This window comes from Argentina silus (genome assembly GCF_951799395.1).
Source record: "Argentina silus genome assembly, chromosome: 12".
Lineage (NCBI taxonomy): Eukaryota > Metazoa > Chordata > Actinopteri > Argentiniformes > Argentinidae > Argentina > Argentina silus.
Window position 1 is genome coordinate 18,878,661 of NC_139666.1, and position 14,160 is coordinate 18,892,820.

Here is a 14,160-nt window from a genome sequence, read left to right on the forward strand (position 1 = left end):
TGGTATGCAAGCATGATTTAATCATCCTTGAAGTACAGATCTAAAGATATTTACCCCATCTATTGAATAAATAGTTCATGAAGAAACACATTAAATGAAAAAGTGGCACCCTTCTAAAATTTATTTGGTGATGCAGTACTCTTGAACCACATTCAACATAGATCCAAGAACTTAATTATTCTGAAATCTTTTCATGATGTATAATTACTACTCTCAAAGATCATGGAAAAAGGAACACTTCCAAAATGACACGATATAGTATATATTAATCATGAACAATTTCAATTAATAATATACAATCATACGCATGAAGCATGAAGTAAAACTTAAAAATACGACATCTTGTGCGTCGATGACAACCATTCTCAAGTGCGTGTTGGTTAGGGTTAAAAATTCCATCATCAACCTGAGGAAATCATGAATTTCAGGCATAAGCGGGCTTTTCTATACTGAAATGGAGGGTATGGTGTGGACATGGAGAGGTCACAGAGGAGGGATGGAGCTCGGCGGAGAAGGGGAGGGTTTGTGCCCGGTATGGAAGCTCCCTTTCGGTCCGTGGGATTGGATGATTGGTGAAACTGGAAACTCAGGACTGAGCAGCTTCCTTCTCCAGAGCCTTCTGTTCCTGCTTATACCTACAGAGCAAGAACACTTTAGAAACATACCTACCACATATTATGCATGTTGAGTATAATGTAAATGATCCTTCTTTGCAAAACACAAGAACTCTCATCAACCCTCCATGACAAGCACTAAAGCTATCGTAAAAAGAAAAGAAGAAGCAATTATCACCTACAAAATAGCTTTAAAAGACAAACATGACAATTGTAAGATATGTACACACCACCACTGATACAATATCTATTGAATTGTATACATTAATTAAGTTAATCATTAACTTGTTACCATGGTTTCTTATCAACTTTAGGGGAAAGATCCACATTTCAGAAACGACTATTTTGTACAATCACTAAATATACTGCTTGGTTCTAAAGAACTGATAAGGGTAATTGACTGGTAGTATATGGCGATGCACAATCTATATGTTCTATTTCTGTGCTCTAAGAGGGGCCCACTCACTTCCAAATCCTTGTCAGCTGGGAGATTCCTGCACCACCAACAAAGAAGTTGACACAGAAGAGATTCCAATTCTTTGGGATGATGACCAAAGAGTATCTGGACCAAATCAGACCTAAATAAAATAAACAAGTCGTATAGAAAACTGTTGTTCATAATAATATGAGATTCATATTTTGTTCAGACTTTAAAGGGGCAGAGAAATTGTTTATAAAAAACATAGCATGGTATGCATAAAAACTATTGGTAATTTGATAGGATGTTTTGAACCCCTCAATTCGCTGGTTAATTCTACTATACCTGTGGCTGTCAGCACTCCAGACTGGTAAGTGCTGAGTTTTTCTGCTGGTCGAGTCATATCAGCCAGCCCAGCAAAGACCAGTCCCTACGTGGACAGAGAAGATCATCATACGCTATTAAAATTAATTAAAAATTAAATAACCATTAATAATCTTTTTGTTTGAACCTTTACCTGGCAACTCTGTCCTTCACATAGGTAAATTCTGACATTGCCTTATCTAAACAATATAGTTCTTAGAAAATGCGTTGATAACAACACCTTACCCATTTGAACACTGGAGCCCAGAAGAAAACAGTCTTTGGGCCTAGAATGACAGAAATTGATACAATCCATGAGAAAATCAGATCAAGATATCAAACAATGCACAAGTCACAACAATGTTATATCATCTACAAGAGTATAATCTTCTCTGAACCATTCCTCCTTCATTGCCTCAGTGCCACCACAGTTACAACGCTTTATTAGGTTGGCTGAAAAACTCATGAGAGTGGCCAATCCTAAATCCCAAGTTCAAATGGGGCTCTATGACTGTCAGAAGCACATATACTCCTGTATGAGACAGTGTTGTTCGTCTGACTCTATTATATATTCACAGGGGAATTATGGGCCAAGACATTTTTGGTAATAGTGTTGAAGTAACTGATTCCACTTGATCACCCTGACATTTGTGGATGGGTAGATATTTGTGTAGACCTAGTTTTGTTATTCCATTGGCCAAAAAAGGCAATGATATCTCTAAGAACAAATCTCTATTTATGAATAGCAGCTGGAAGGGTTGGGGAAAATCTCGTTGATTATGTGAAAAAGCATCAGTCTGATGTACATAAACTCCAGCTTCTATCCCAGAACACTTGTGGTGAATACTGAAAAGGAGGGAACAAAAAGGAAGAAGAGGAGGAGGCAGCAGCAGCACTCCATCTCAACCAATCACCAAACAGGGAGTTGGCTAAAAGCACCACCCCTCATCACACTTATTACAGTCGACTTTGGTTAACCTTTGTTCTACCCTCTATGAATAAACTAGACAAAACCCAGTTTGAACTTTGCAGACCAAACATGAAAGATAACGAGTGTTCATGCATGCAACGCAGACCGTGAGAACAGCTGATTACACAAGTGACGGATTTAAACAGAACATTATCACTGGCTAGCCACCACTAATGTGATTTCAGACTCATTTCAATCATGAATTTGCCAAGTAGGCCCATTTCCCTACATATTCGTTTTTACCTACTTTATATAAATAAATTAGGGTAATTTAAACACTGAAAAGTCGCAGCAAGCAACAGTCTGTTTAGGAGTCTAAACTAAAATGAGGTCTACAACGGAGCAGCATCTTGTTCAGCAAAACGAAAGGTTCCTACTCCACCGGTTTGACCAGCTTCGGCCAATCATATCAGCTTTCTGACACTGGGAGGTTCACTTCAATTCTTGTTATGTCTAGTTCCTAGACTGAGTTGAGGTCACTTGTTCATGGACACACTCAATTACACATTACTAGTGGTAATAAAGAATGGGTTGAACTTACTGCAAGCAACCATATGCTATTGCAGAAAAGGTAATTTACTTACTCTCTTTGATATTCTATCCACACATCATACACAACCCTACTCGAGCTGCATGCATACATACATACATACATACATACATACATACATACAATGAAACTACTGTGCATCGTTGGGTTAACTACATACTAATCTCTACACGGCTATAAACGGGAGCTCTCTCAACAGATTTAGAGCCGCCATAAACAAGTGTTTCGGTTTAAAACACTACGATAAGCTATAGCGGCGAGATAAGATAATGTTTTGTGGTTGCACATCACACTCAAGTATCATTTACACTCTCTTCTTCAAGGGCCTCACATTAACAGCGGTCACCTGTCTAGACAGCACCAGCATACAGCCTAATCAATGGCTACTGTACTGCTGGCTTCCACAGTAATAGTATAAATTACCTGCAGGGTGATTGTACAGAGGTCTCAGTTTTGCCGGTAGCTTATGCTCGACGTTATTCAGGATCCTGTGATACGACGCTCTTAGCGCAGCCATGTTTGCAAAAGGCTAATGTCTAATTAGCTAGTAGAAGCCTGTTCAGTTGACCTATGCTCGCTAGCTACCCACCCGCGAAGGACAATGACTATGACTTGCGGCACCGTGTTGGCTTTCCTGATGTATTATCTTATCTTAAAGGCGCGAATCTTATGTGATAAAACAAAAACGATTCTTAACATGTCAAGGGTGCAGCTCTATTTTCAACTTGTCTGTGCAAAACTATTGCCATGCCATGTAGCACCTAGCTAGCTATCTTCACTCATCACTGGATGGCCCCCTGCCTGTCACTGGAGCAAGGACTTTTATCACCGCGCAACCTAACTAGCTACAGAATACCACAACAATCTGCTATTGGTGCATTGGGCCAATCCTCCTTACATGATTGGTTTAAACGCACAGCGTGTTTGTTGACAATAAATACCTGGAGGATTCAAACCCGAGTAATAATGTGTAATACTTTTACATAATTATATCCAATACTATTACGTCCCTTACGTCGCCTTAACCCCATATTGCAATGGACTGGACTGGAGATTTTAGAGACATTTAGAGAGGCTGCGTCTCTTCGTTGCAGTCTCGAAGGGCTTGACTTGAGCATAGATATAGAATGTGTAGAATGGCAAGCCTGCTTTATCGCGTTGTTTGAGCCAGGGACTTCATTGGTTGCACACGGGTGTTGACACAAGAAGCACAGAGAAGCAGAGCTAGCAAGCCAAATAACAAACAACATAAGAAGAATACACCACAAAAGCCAAAGGGGTAGCGAAGGGTGAAGATATTTGGAAAGCCAGTTATTAGCTAGCTAGCCTAGCTAGCATGTTGGCTTACTAGCTGCGTTGCAACGGCCCCAACGACCCTGCACATTGAACAAGAGCATAACAGTCAAAGGCGACAGCCAGAAGGCAGCGTTATTACTATTTCAATGCTATTTAAATAGGAGGAGGTTCGAGCACAATGTCCTGCTCTGGTAACCTGGTTTGGGATGTAAATAAGCGCTCCATTGGATTTAATGAACCGAATTTCGTCAGGATCAACTACTTAGGTAAGAGCACTTGGGTGTCCAAACAATCCCAAATCATTTCTGCAACAGTGGGGTTTGCTAACAACTAGCTATAGCGGACGTTGTTGGTTTTGTTTACGTGAGAGATGCATCATCATCAACATCAGAACACTGCTGCTGGGAGCTAAAATAGCGGTTATTATAACTGGTATGGTAACATGTTTCTCAGTTTTGGCGTCTGATCCTTGTTTCATTGCATCGATTGCTTGCTTACTCAGCTAGCTATTTTGTAACAATATCCCCTTCGTGTTAGAGCAAGGCAATAGTTCAAATGGAATGGTAGCGAGGAATCCCAAGATGCGTAGTCAGTAGCGTCTCCCCACTTGGGGAAAATAGATAATTCAGGTGGCAAAGGATAGCCTATATTTCTACTGATTTATTTCTACTGATGGATGTTTTTGATTGATCTATTATCAAAAGCTGCTGGATGATAGACCTATTTCTAAATCTACGCACCTGCCTTCGGCTTTGTCCTCGGACAGATAGTGTGCGTTTTAATTATTTCAGTTCATGGTGATGTTGTGATTTGTGTCACAGGGACGGAGTATGGTTATTGATGTTTATTACATATGTTGATGTAATACCTCTCTTTGTGACGCTTATAACGATTTATGACATCATTATAACTGAAGTCCTGGGGCTTTGTTAGGGGATAAAAACATGCACGTCATGGGCCTGGGTTGAAATACTAACAAGAACCGTGCAAACCTGTATGCAGTTACAGCCTGATTTGTCAAATACTGTATGTCTCTGTCATTCCAACGTTTATTTTTCATTGATGATTTGGCAGCATCTGTCAGAGGATAGGCTTTCTGAAGAATTCATGTTTCAATTAGTCCGTTTAAACCGAAAGAGTCTGACATAACGGTGTCTCTAATGAGGCAAGAGACTGCATACAGCTGGAGAGAGTTCATGGTGGGTTGTAGAATCCTATTTCTCTTTCCAAACGGCAAAAGATGCAGATGAAACTGAACAGTTAGTTTTAGGAATAAACCTGGATAGCACTGAACATAAGCAGATGTCTCCCTCTCCCTCTTCCTCACCACCAGTTCTCTGTGTAGAACTGCTGGATGAAGTGGGCCGGGGCCAGCCGATTAATAATTGAACATAATCCTTGACAACCTGCTGGACATCTAAGAACTACAGCTCAAACATCATCGCTTCCGCCACACAGCTATCTCCATTCATCTCAGTATGTTTCGTGGGGACAGATTTAATTGGGACAGAAAATGAGCCCAAATAGGAGGATTCATTAAAGCCTGTAACCGAAGCTTGGCAATCAGAATAGTGTTCAAAGGGAATGTCAGCTCTGTTTGTTTTCCACAACTCTGGGGGAAATTGTTGATCAGTCGCACAAAACTCACAATGATATTCCATCCCTGGCAACAAAAGCGTCTTTGAACTGGGTCTAGACAGGACAATGATGTGAGAAGTAGACAAGGTCTATCATTAGCTAGGAGGCCTAACATGATTAATGACAGAGAAGGCCACAGTTTGTCAGAGTTAAAAGTATTAGCCAATATTTCATCATTAGGGGACATTGAGGCCTACAGACGGTTAGCCTACTGGATCTCTTCCTTGTGAGATTCCTGAATTGCCTGCCACTCTGTTGTGGTTGTTTACAAACCCTCCGCCATCCTTACAGTACCTTCCTGACACACCACTCTTCCCTAGATTCATTCCAAGTGGGGGGGGACCAGGACAGAGTTGGTGCCTGCTGGTGTGTGATCTCGAGACCCAGAGGACCCTGGTCTGATCTCCCCGTATTTTTCTTTGAGCATCATCACAATTCATAATTCACTATGATGCGGTAGGGACCTTATCCTGTTTGTACACCATGCTCCAACCAAGTGAGCCATCAACAATGCCTTCTGCCTGGCGGGGTCATTTTGCTCACAGCGTTTTTTTTAGGCTGACTGACTAACTAATAACTAATGTGCACAGATTTTGTTATGTTGACACAGTCACGTTTTAGGCTATAAGCCCAATATATTTCAGTGGTTCAGTAGATAATATGTGGATCTTGTGTCACCACAGTCATTGATAGGCCTATCTTCAATCAGTGACAAATTGCAAAAATCAACCCAGTGCTCACCAAATCCACACTAGTAGTTAGAGATACACCGATCCGACACTGGCATCACCTATCTGATACCATGACGCAAACTGTCACAGCACAGCTGAGATGACACACGAGAGCGTGACAACAATAACAACCATGTCTGCGGTCTGGAATTACTTAACGCTTGAAACAGACACCAGTAAAACTTTTCACATTTAAAATCCATGTATCAGATCGGTACTCGGTATCAGAAATGAAAAAGTGCTACCGGTGCATCCCTACTAGTAGTTTCAACATGCCTTTAGTTGTCCAGACTAGAGGTTCCTATCCACTGGGGCACCATCAGAGCCTTGGCACAGGGTCAGAGGGAGAATAAGCCTGTCACTTCTCTGGGTTTGGTGACACAGGGATGTGACACCTCTCTGGCCCTCAGCCCTGTGTGAGGAAACAACACAGATGATCGCAGTTATCTTACATTCAGCCTGGGGTGTCTTCAACTGAATTAGCCAAGCCTCATTACATTACAGCAGTCACTTGAAACCACAGTCCTTGTGTAACTCAACTGCCCCTTGACAGCCTGTGAAGGCTAATGTCATCCAGGGATCAAAGTCCTTTTCATTAAGCTGTGTTGGGATTGTCTCAGGTAGCACAGATAGCACAGGTTCCATCCCCCCTAAAATGTTTGTACCCATTGATGGGCAAATCTAAAGGCTACCAGTATTCTTAGTGTGGCTTCTATTCACTGTATAAGGTGGCATTTGAGTGAGGATTAGCAGGACTAGGGGGGCAGGTGGCACATGGACTTGGCTAGTGCTGTATTTAGCTTGACGATGCTGCCTGCGTGTTGTTAGAGCTGTCATTGTCAATGGGCAGGTAATACACAGAGACCTGCCTGTAATCAGACCAGTAAGTAAAATTAGCACGCGAGAGGGGGTCTAGCATTTCTGGAATCTTAATGCTAAGATATTCAAGGGAGATATAGTAAAGCTAATCATAGAATATTTATTTTGCACTGTCCCTACTCATGAATGCTTTACCTTGGAAAGATCCAGACAATTCAGCTGAAGATGCAATAAGCCTATCTATTATCATCATGTAGGCTATTACTTTCTCACGGCTATCATTGAATTGAGTTATTTCTAGTTGCAGGGATTTTTTTTTTTTCTAGACTCTTTCTCTCTGTATGGCCATTTTGTTCAGGTTGTTAGGCCAGGCCTATATCATCATGTAGCAGACAGGAGCTTTTGTTTTCAGGAGGTGTGAGAGTGGAATGGCAAGCTTTCAGCTCATGGATGTCTTTGGGGACATTCTTCCATTACTGACCTGGGAAAAGATCTCTGGCTTCCATTTTCTGTTATTGATTTAGTGCAATCTTCCACACTCTAAAAAATGTATTAGCTCTGAAAATGACATCATAGTAGATAGAGGGGTGTGTTTATAGGCCTACATGTAGATTATTTTGATTGTGTGGTTGTATGCTTGTGTGTGTGTGTGTGTGTGTGTGTGTGCATCTGTATGGGAACACTGGACTATTGATCTTCAGGCATGACTAACTGATTTGAACAGCATCTCTGCTGCATCAGAATCCAGGTTGAGGGAGAAAAGCTGATATTGTGCTATGAACTTACTAGCAATTCTGCAATCATATGAAAGAGCAGTGGCCAGTTTGATTTATTTATTAACGAACTATTTATCAACTAATTAATCAATTTGTTTACCTCTGTCTGCTATTGAAAGGGACAGTTCAATTTCAGCTGGCTCTGCAAGTCCATACGTGGTGTCAGTGGTTTTAATTAGCATGCTGAGATCCTCTGGATTTCAGAACTGGCACGGCAAGTCTCAGAGAGACCCCAGGTGTTAATGGCTGTCCGCTGTAATTCTACTTTATTGCCTTCTGGGACCCAGTTGACATTGGCCCTGTGCTGTGGCTGCACAGAGGGCTCTGTCATTGTAGTGATTGGAATAAAGGCTTTGCTTTCTCCTGTTCAGGAAGTGTGCGAGGACAAGGTCACAGCTTGAATTCTCACCCAATGCTGTATTGTTTGAAGGCAGGTTGAATAGGCTATTTTTTTTTAATGGAAAAGCTTTGGAGAAAGTTCTGAGAAAGTTGACTCAAAGTATTCATCCAAGCCTTTTTTCATGATAAGTGTGCAGGGTACAGTCAGTGTAGGTCTAGGCATAGTTCATACTCATTTTACTTTTCCCCTTTCCCACTGACTGTGACAGCAGATGCGAGGGAGGCTTCCTCAAGATGAATAATACATTACGAAGAGACTGATTGCAAATATTTTATGTGACATTTTAGACCTCCCCACCATAGTCACTTTGTAGCAGAAAAACAACAGCAAAAAAATACCACATAAAAGTCTTAATAACAACAGCAAAATAAAAATCATGATACATTTTCTTCCCTTCAGCAAATTACAAGGACACACACACACACCCACAGGTACAGCAACAAGTCCTCTCTTGACAAGGATTTGGATGTGCAGATACGCACTAGCCTCTGGGCATTTCTATTTTCATACCCATTACCTTAAATTGTTTGAAGATGTGCTTTTTGAAAGATGTTGTTCTCATCGGATCGGAATTAAGATGAAAACATGGTTTTAAAACTGCCTGACTGACTCCAATAGTTGAATGCAAAGTACATGAAAATAGAAAGTGTACTACTCCTAACTAGGCCTATGCGATGCCTGTGTGACTGTCTAACAATGCCTTTCCTCTTTGTCCTCAGGAAGAAGAGAATTTGTTCAGCGCCTGAAACTTGAAGCGACCCTCAATGTACACGATGGCTGTGTGAGTACCAAAGGATTATCCATCCACACACACACACACACACACACACACACACACACACACACACACACACACACACACACACACTAATGTGCTGTGGTTTGTGTCTGTGTTAGTCTGTTATGTGATATTTATCATTGCGTTTGGTGTGTGGTGGTGTCTGTTTGCCTGGTTTCGTGTCTGTGTGTCCTTTCCTATAGAGGCCACGGCCCCCCTCTCCCTCTCTATCTGTCAGTGTGTGAAAACCCTAGTCTGACAGAGAGCAGAGCTCAGGCAGAGGCTGTGAGCTTTGAACACTGGCCAGCCTGTTCTAACCTCAGAGAAACCTGAGGCAGACGCATGGTCACATGCCCTGTCACACTGTCACCCTCCCTGCCAAACAGTCCCTCCACCACAGCACAACCAGGCCAACTCTGTCAGTCTCAGTCTCAGGAGAGTCTGAGTAGAACAGGCTGTCTTCATAGACTTGGATGTTCTATCTTGAGGATGGCAATAAAAGGGTTTTTACTGAATTATTACTGATAATTGAAGGACTATTTTAAAATATTTCTTGTAAATATTCTCATTTCCTATTGTTGAAAGCTCTGTCAGTTCAGCCATAGCCTATATCTCTGTACCCAGCTTTATCTAGAGGAGTTTCTACCACAATGCTACCACCTTGATGTAGCAAGGCAGAAGTTTGTTTAAGTGTAGCCTGTCTCTACCCCTGAGGGCCTGTTGGTCACCACTGCACCTAGTCCTCTGTGTGGGAGCTGAAGTCTCTCAAGCTGTCATCCCCTGCCTCACGGTCACATCAACAGGAAGTTGTAGAGGAGGAAGTGCCCTCTAGAGTGTGTCACTGGTGGCATTCTGACTCAACCCCTATCAGGGCCATCTGAGTGACATGATGTTGCGTTAGTACTGGCAGTCATCAACTCTCTGTCTCGAAATAGCCTTGGAAATGTGAAATACGTTGATGGACAATGAGACGCGTTGAAACAACATTGATAGAGGGAAGTACTGGGTGACACTTGAATGTCATTGAATATGGGGGATTGTGAGTTTGTGACAGTGGAGGCTGGTAGAGGTAGAAATCGGAGGAAACACAAACCAGGGGAGGCTGGTGGAGGCAGAAATCGGAGGGAGGGCTCATTGTGATGCATGGAACGGAATGAGGGATGGTATTAAACACGCGCGTTTGATTTCACTCCTCATTCCATTCCATGCACGACAATGTGCCCCTCCTCCGATTTCTACCTCCACCAGCCTCCCCTGGTTTGTGACCTTGGCCAGGACAGGTTGTGTCTGGTGGGGTTGAGCCTCAAGGAGCAGAGGAGACCTGGGCATGGGGCATCTGGACAGCAGAAGGTGGCACACTGAGTGGTCTGGGTGGCATTCGTACACAGACACAGGCACACAGTATGCTGACAGCGAGAGTGCCACCAACTCGACTAAATGCAGGACACTGACTGAACGAGGGATAGCCGATAATCAAAGCCACAGAGAACTGTCTGTAGACAGAAGTGTGGTGGTTATGGCTGTGGTGATGGCTGTTTCCACTGTTTCATGTACTGTACCAACACACTTGTGGCTTCATCACGTATAGCTACTGATGGGAAGAAGAAATCAAGTGTGTGAGTCTTCTTTGAAAAATATATCAATAACTGTGACTTGTGTCTTTTTCAGTGCTTTTCACTATGACTTGTTTTGACTTTACTATGACTTTCTTTCTGGGGGTCTACGGTCGGAGCATTGATATCTAGAAGGTCCCTCCCTAACAGCAGTCAGTCTAGTTGTTAGCATGCCTGTGTCATGTCCAGAGCACTATTTGGAAACAGATGTTAGCAGAGTCTTGAGAAAAGAAAACTATGCTGTCTGTCATTTACCTCCTGGGAAAGACAAAGATAATCTCTTAGTTTCCAATGCATGACATCGTCACCTACATTTAGACTGACCTGTCTGTGTGTGTCTCTGTGTGTCTTGTGTGTGTCTGTGGGTGAAAAATAGATTTTTATCAGTGACCTAACCTGGATAAATTAAATTAAATTAAAAAATAACACACATAGCACGTAGCCTAACACAAACACACCACTGTTTAGGTAATGTGTTTCCTCAGACGGCGATGTGAGCAGTTTCTCTGAAATAGGAGCAGTTCTCCAAAAATGCAATACCATTTAGAGCATTTTAAACTGCTCAACAAGAGATGGAAAATAAAACATGACAGCGGATCAAATAAGGATTAAATCATCCAGAAAGACGAGGCTATTTGGGAATGGGAGGTGGGGTGTGGGGGGGAGTTGGCTCTGGCAGTGAAAAGGGATTGTGATGAACCTTGTTGCACACAGATAGACCTTGCCCCAAGAATGCAGGGAAAAGAGAGAGACTCCATCAACCTCTGCAGGAGGAGTTAATGAAATATTGATCTTATAGGCTGAAGGTACAGCTGAAGCACAAACTGCTCTGTGTCGCCTCCTACTAACACTGAGATTTAACATGTTCTAGTATGTTCTATGTTCTAGTTCGGTGCTCTCATTTCTTTGCTGTGAGTCTCACCTGGTTTGATTATAACGCGAGTACACAATTATGTATAACATGTTAGTCAACAATCGATCCAGGCCTGTCTTTTGAGATTTTGATCCAAATTAGATTGCCCTGGATGGATAGATGAATGAAGGCACTGGCGGAGTTGGCTGAAAACAGTTCTTACAGAGTGAAATTAATTTGTGTATATAGTGACCTCATACACTATCAATTCACACATGTATTTTGCCCCCCCCCCCTCCCCCGCGCAGGTCAATACAATATCGTGGAATGATACAGGGGAGTACCTCCTATCAGGGTCAGACGATACCAATCTGGTCATCACAAACCCATACAACAGAAAGGTAAGGTGCCAGGAGTCTGACTGAATATACATGAACCCTGCTAACTAGCTACAGTATATATACACTGTAGTTTTCCCATCAGCCTAATCAACCAAAAAAGAAAAAGCCAGCCAGAAGGACAGGAAGTCATAATTGGCACTTCCTGATAAAAAAAAAAAAAAAAAAACGTCTGTCTCTAATGCTGACGGGGGAACTTGAGTGACCTTGGCAAAATAGCACTTTACATTCTGATTACATTATTCAAGTCTCAAGTGTGCTGTAGAATTGTGTTCTTGACTATTTCACCAATTATTTTTCCAATCTTGGATTTGGTTTTTAGTTAGAAAAATAATAGCCATACTTGTCCTGTCTCGGCGGTACGCCATTTCAAGTTGCTAAGTGCTATGATTGTTGCTACGTGCTGTGCAGCAGTTTGGCTGCCACATTCAACAGGCTTTTAGTCAAGGAAAACACAACCCAACAACCTGACTTTTTTTAAAAAAATTTAAAGATGATATTAGTTAAAATATTATTACAGATATTAGCCAAAGCTATACTGTAGAAAGCTAGGTTCAAGGCCTAACCCTAACCCTTACCCCCCCACCCCCCACCCCCCCCCCCCCCACCCCCCCTCCAACTCGTATTCACAGTCCCTCCTCTTCCTCACGCTCTTCCTCAGGTCAAAGCAACCATACGGTCTGGTCACCGCGCCAACATCTTCAGCGCTAAGTTCATGCCTCAGACCAACGACCAGCAGATCATTTCGTGCTCTGGGGACGGCATCATCTACTACACCCACACAGAGAAGAGCCCTGACATCAACAGACAGTGCCAGTTCACCTGCCACTATGGCACAGCCTATGAGGTACTGTACATAGGTGATATCTGTCAACCTTTTCAGGACCAGGACGTAACCAGTCTGCTAGGGTCTGCATCTTTTGTGAACCACTTAGAAAATAGTGGAGGTGTGTGTGTGTGTATGTATGTATATATATATATATATATATATATATATGTATATATATATGTGTATATATATATATATATATATATATATATATACATACATATATTAAAAAACATTTAAAAAAAAATAATTCTTGACCAAACTCCCTTTCTTTCCACCATCTCTCTTTTACTACCTCTCTCTCTCTCTCTCTCTCTCTCTCTCCCTCTCCCTCTCTCCCTCTCTCTCTGGTCACCTCTCACTGTTTTCTCTCTCCACCTTCTGTTGTTTTTGCAGATTATGACGGTACCTAATGATCCTTACACGTTCCTGTCGTGTGGGGAGGACGGCACCGTGCGCTGGTTCGACCTGCGCATGAAGACCAGCTGCACTAAAGAAGACTGCAAAGATGTAGGGAGGGAACTTCTTTTGAATCATTCCTTTGCGATTTGTATTTTTATTCACTATCCCTTGGCCATTAATCTCTGGATGCCAGGTCAGGTCATGTCCTTCTGGTTAGGTTAGCATAGCAGAATCGTGTCATAGAGGTAGAATGAGCTCATGTAAGGGAAATAATTTTAAAAGACTTAAAATTCACAAAATATGTTTTCAAAAACAGGTGGGGAATTTATTTTTTTATTATTAATGGGCCACCCACTTCATTCTCCCACTTCAATTGCCTTATGTAACATGCATTTCTTGACAGCTCATCACTGGATGGATTTGTTGTTCATTTGTTGTTAATTTCATGTGGATAGGGAGAGCAATCACCCTCGGCTCTCCTGTATAATTTACTCTTCTGTACCTCAAAGCGTCTCTCTGGCCAATCTGCCCCCCGTTAATGAAATGGGTCCCGGTGAGACAGAGATAATTTTCTTGGCCTGGTGCCCAGCTGCGTTGACTGTAGCTGACTGCAGTATGTGTATGTGTATGTGTGTGTGTGTGTGTGTGTGTGTGTGTGTGCATATGCATATGTGTGCGTGTGGTGTTTCTCTCCTGAGATGGGTTGCATCTG

The 14,160-nt window shown here is 42.2% G+C and overlaps 2 protein-coding genes across 5 annotated transcripts in view; one reads left to right on the forward strand and one right to left on the reverse strand.

Moving 5' to 3' along the window:
• LOC310813382 (mitochondrial pyruvate carrier 2-like) lies at positions 1-3,724 on the reverse strand. Its single transcript, XM_083682349.1, has 5 exons — positions 3,339-3,724; positions 1,642-1,682; positions 1,378-1,462; positions 1,081-1,192; positions 1-635 (listed from the first exon to the last, which is right to left on the reverse strand). The coding sequence occupies exons 1-5, from the start codon at positions 3,430-3,432 to the stop codon at positions 587-589; spliced, it is 381 nt and encodes a 126-aa protein (XP_083538475.1). The 5' UTR covers positions 3,433-3,724; the 3' UTR covers positions 1-586.
• The window catches only part of dcaf6 (ddb1 and cul4 associated factor 6), a 27,259-nt gene continuing 14,789 nt past the window's right edge, over positions 1,691-14,160 (forward strand). For 3 of the 4 annotated variants that reach the window (XM_083682345.1, XM_083682347.1, XM_083682348.1), the window contains exons 1-5: positions 4,111-4,477; positions 9,295-9,356; positions 12,128-12,220; positions 12,879-13,064; positions 13,443-13,556. In XM_083682345.1, the coding sequence (XP_083538471.1) occupies positions 4,390-4,477; positions 9,295-9,356; positions 12,128-12,220; positions 12,879-13,064; positions 13,443-13,556 (543 nt within the window). In that variant the 5' untranslated portion in view covers positions 4,111-4,389. Of the gene's footprint in view, positions 2,937-4,110; positions 4,478-9,294; positions 9,357-12,127; positions 12,221-12,878; positions 13,065-13,442; positions 13,557-14,160 lie in introns of those variants that run through there. The other variant, XM_083682346.1, reaches the window with a different exon arrangement.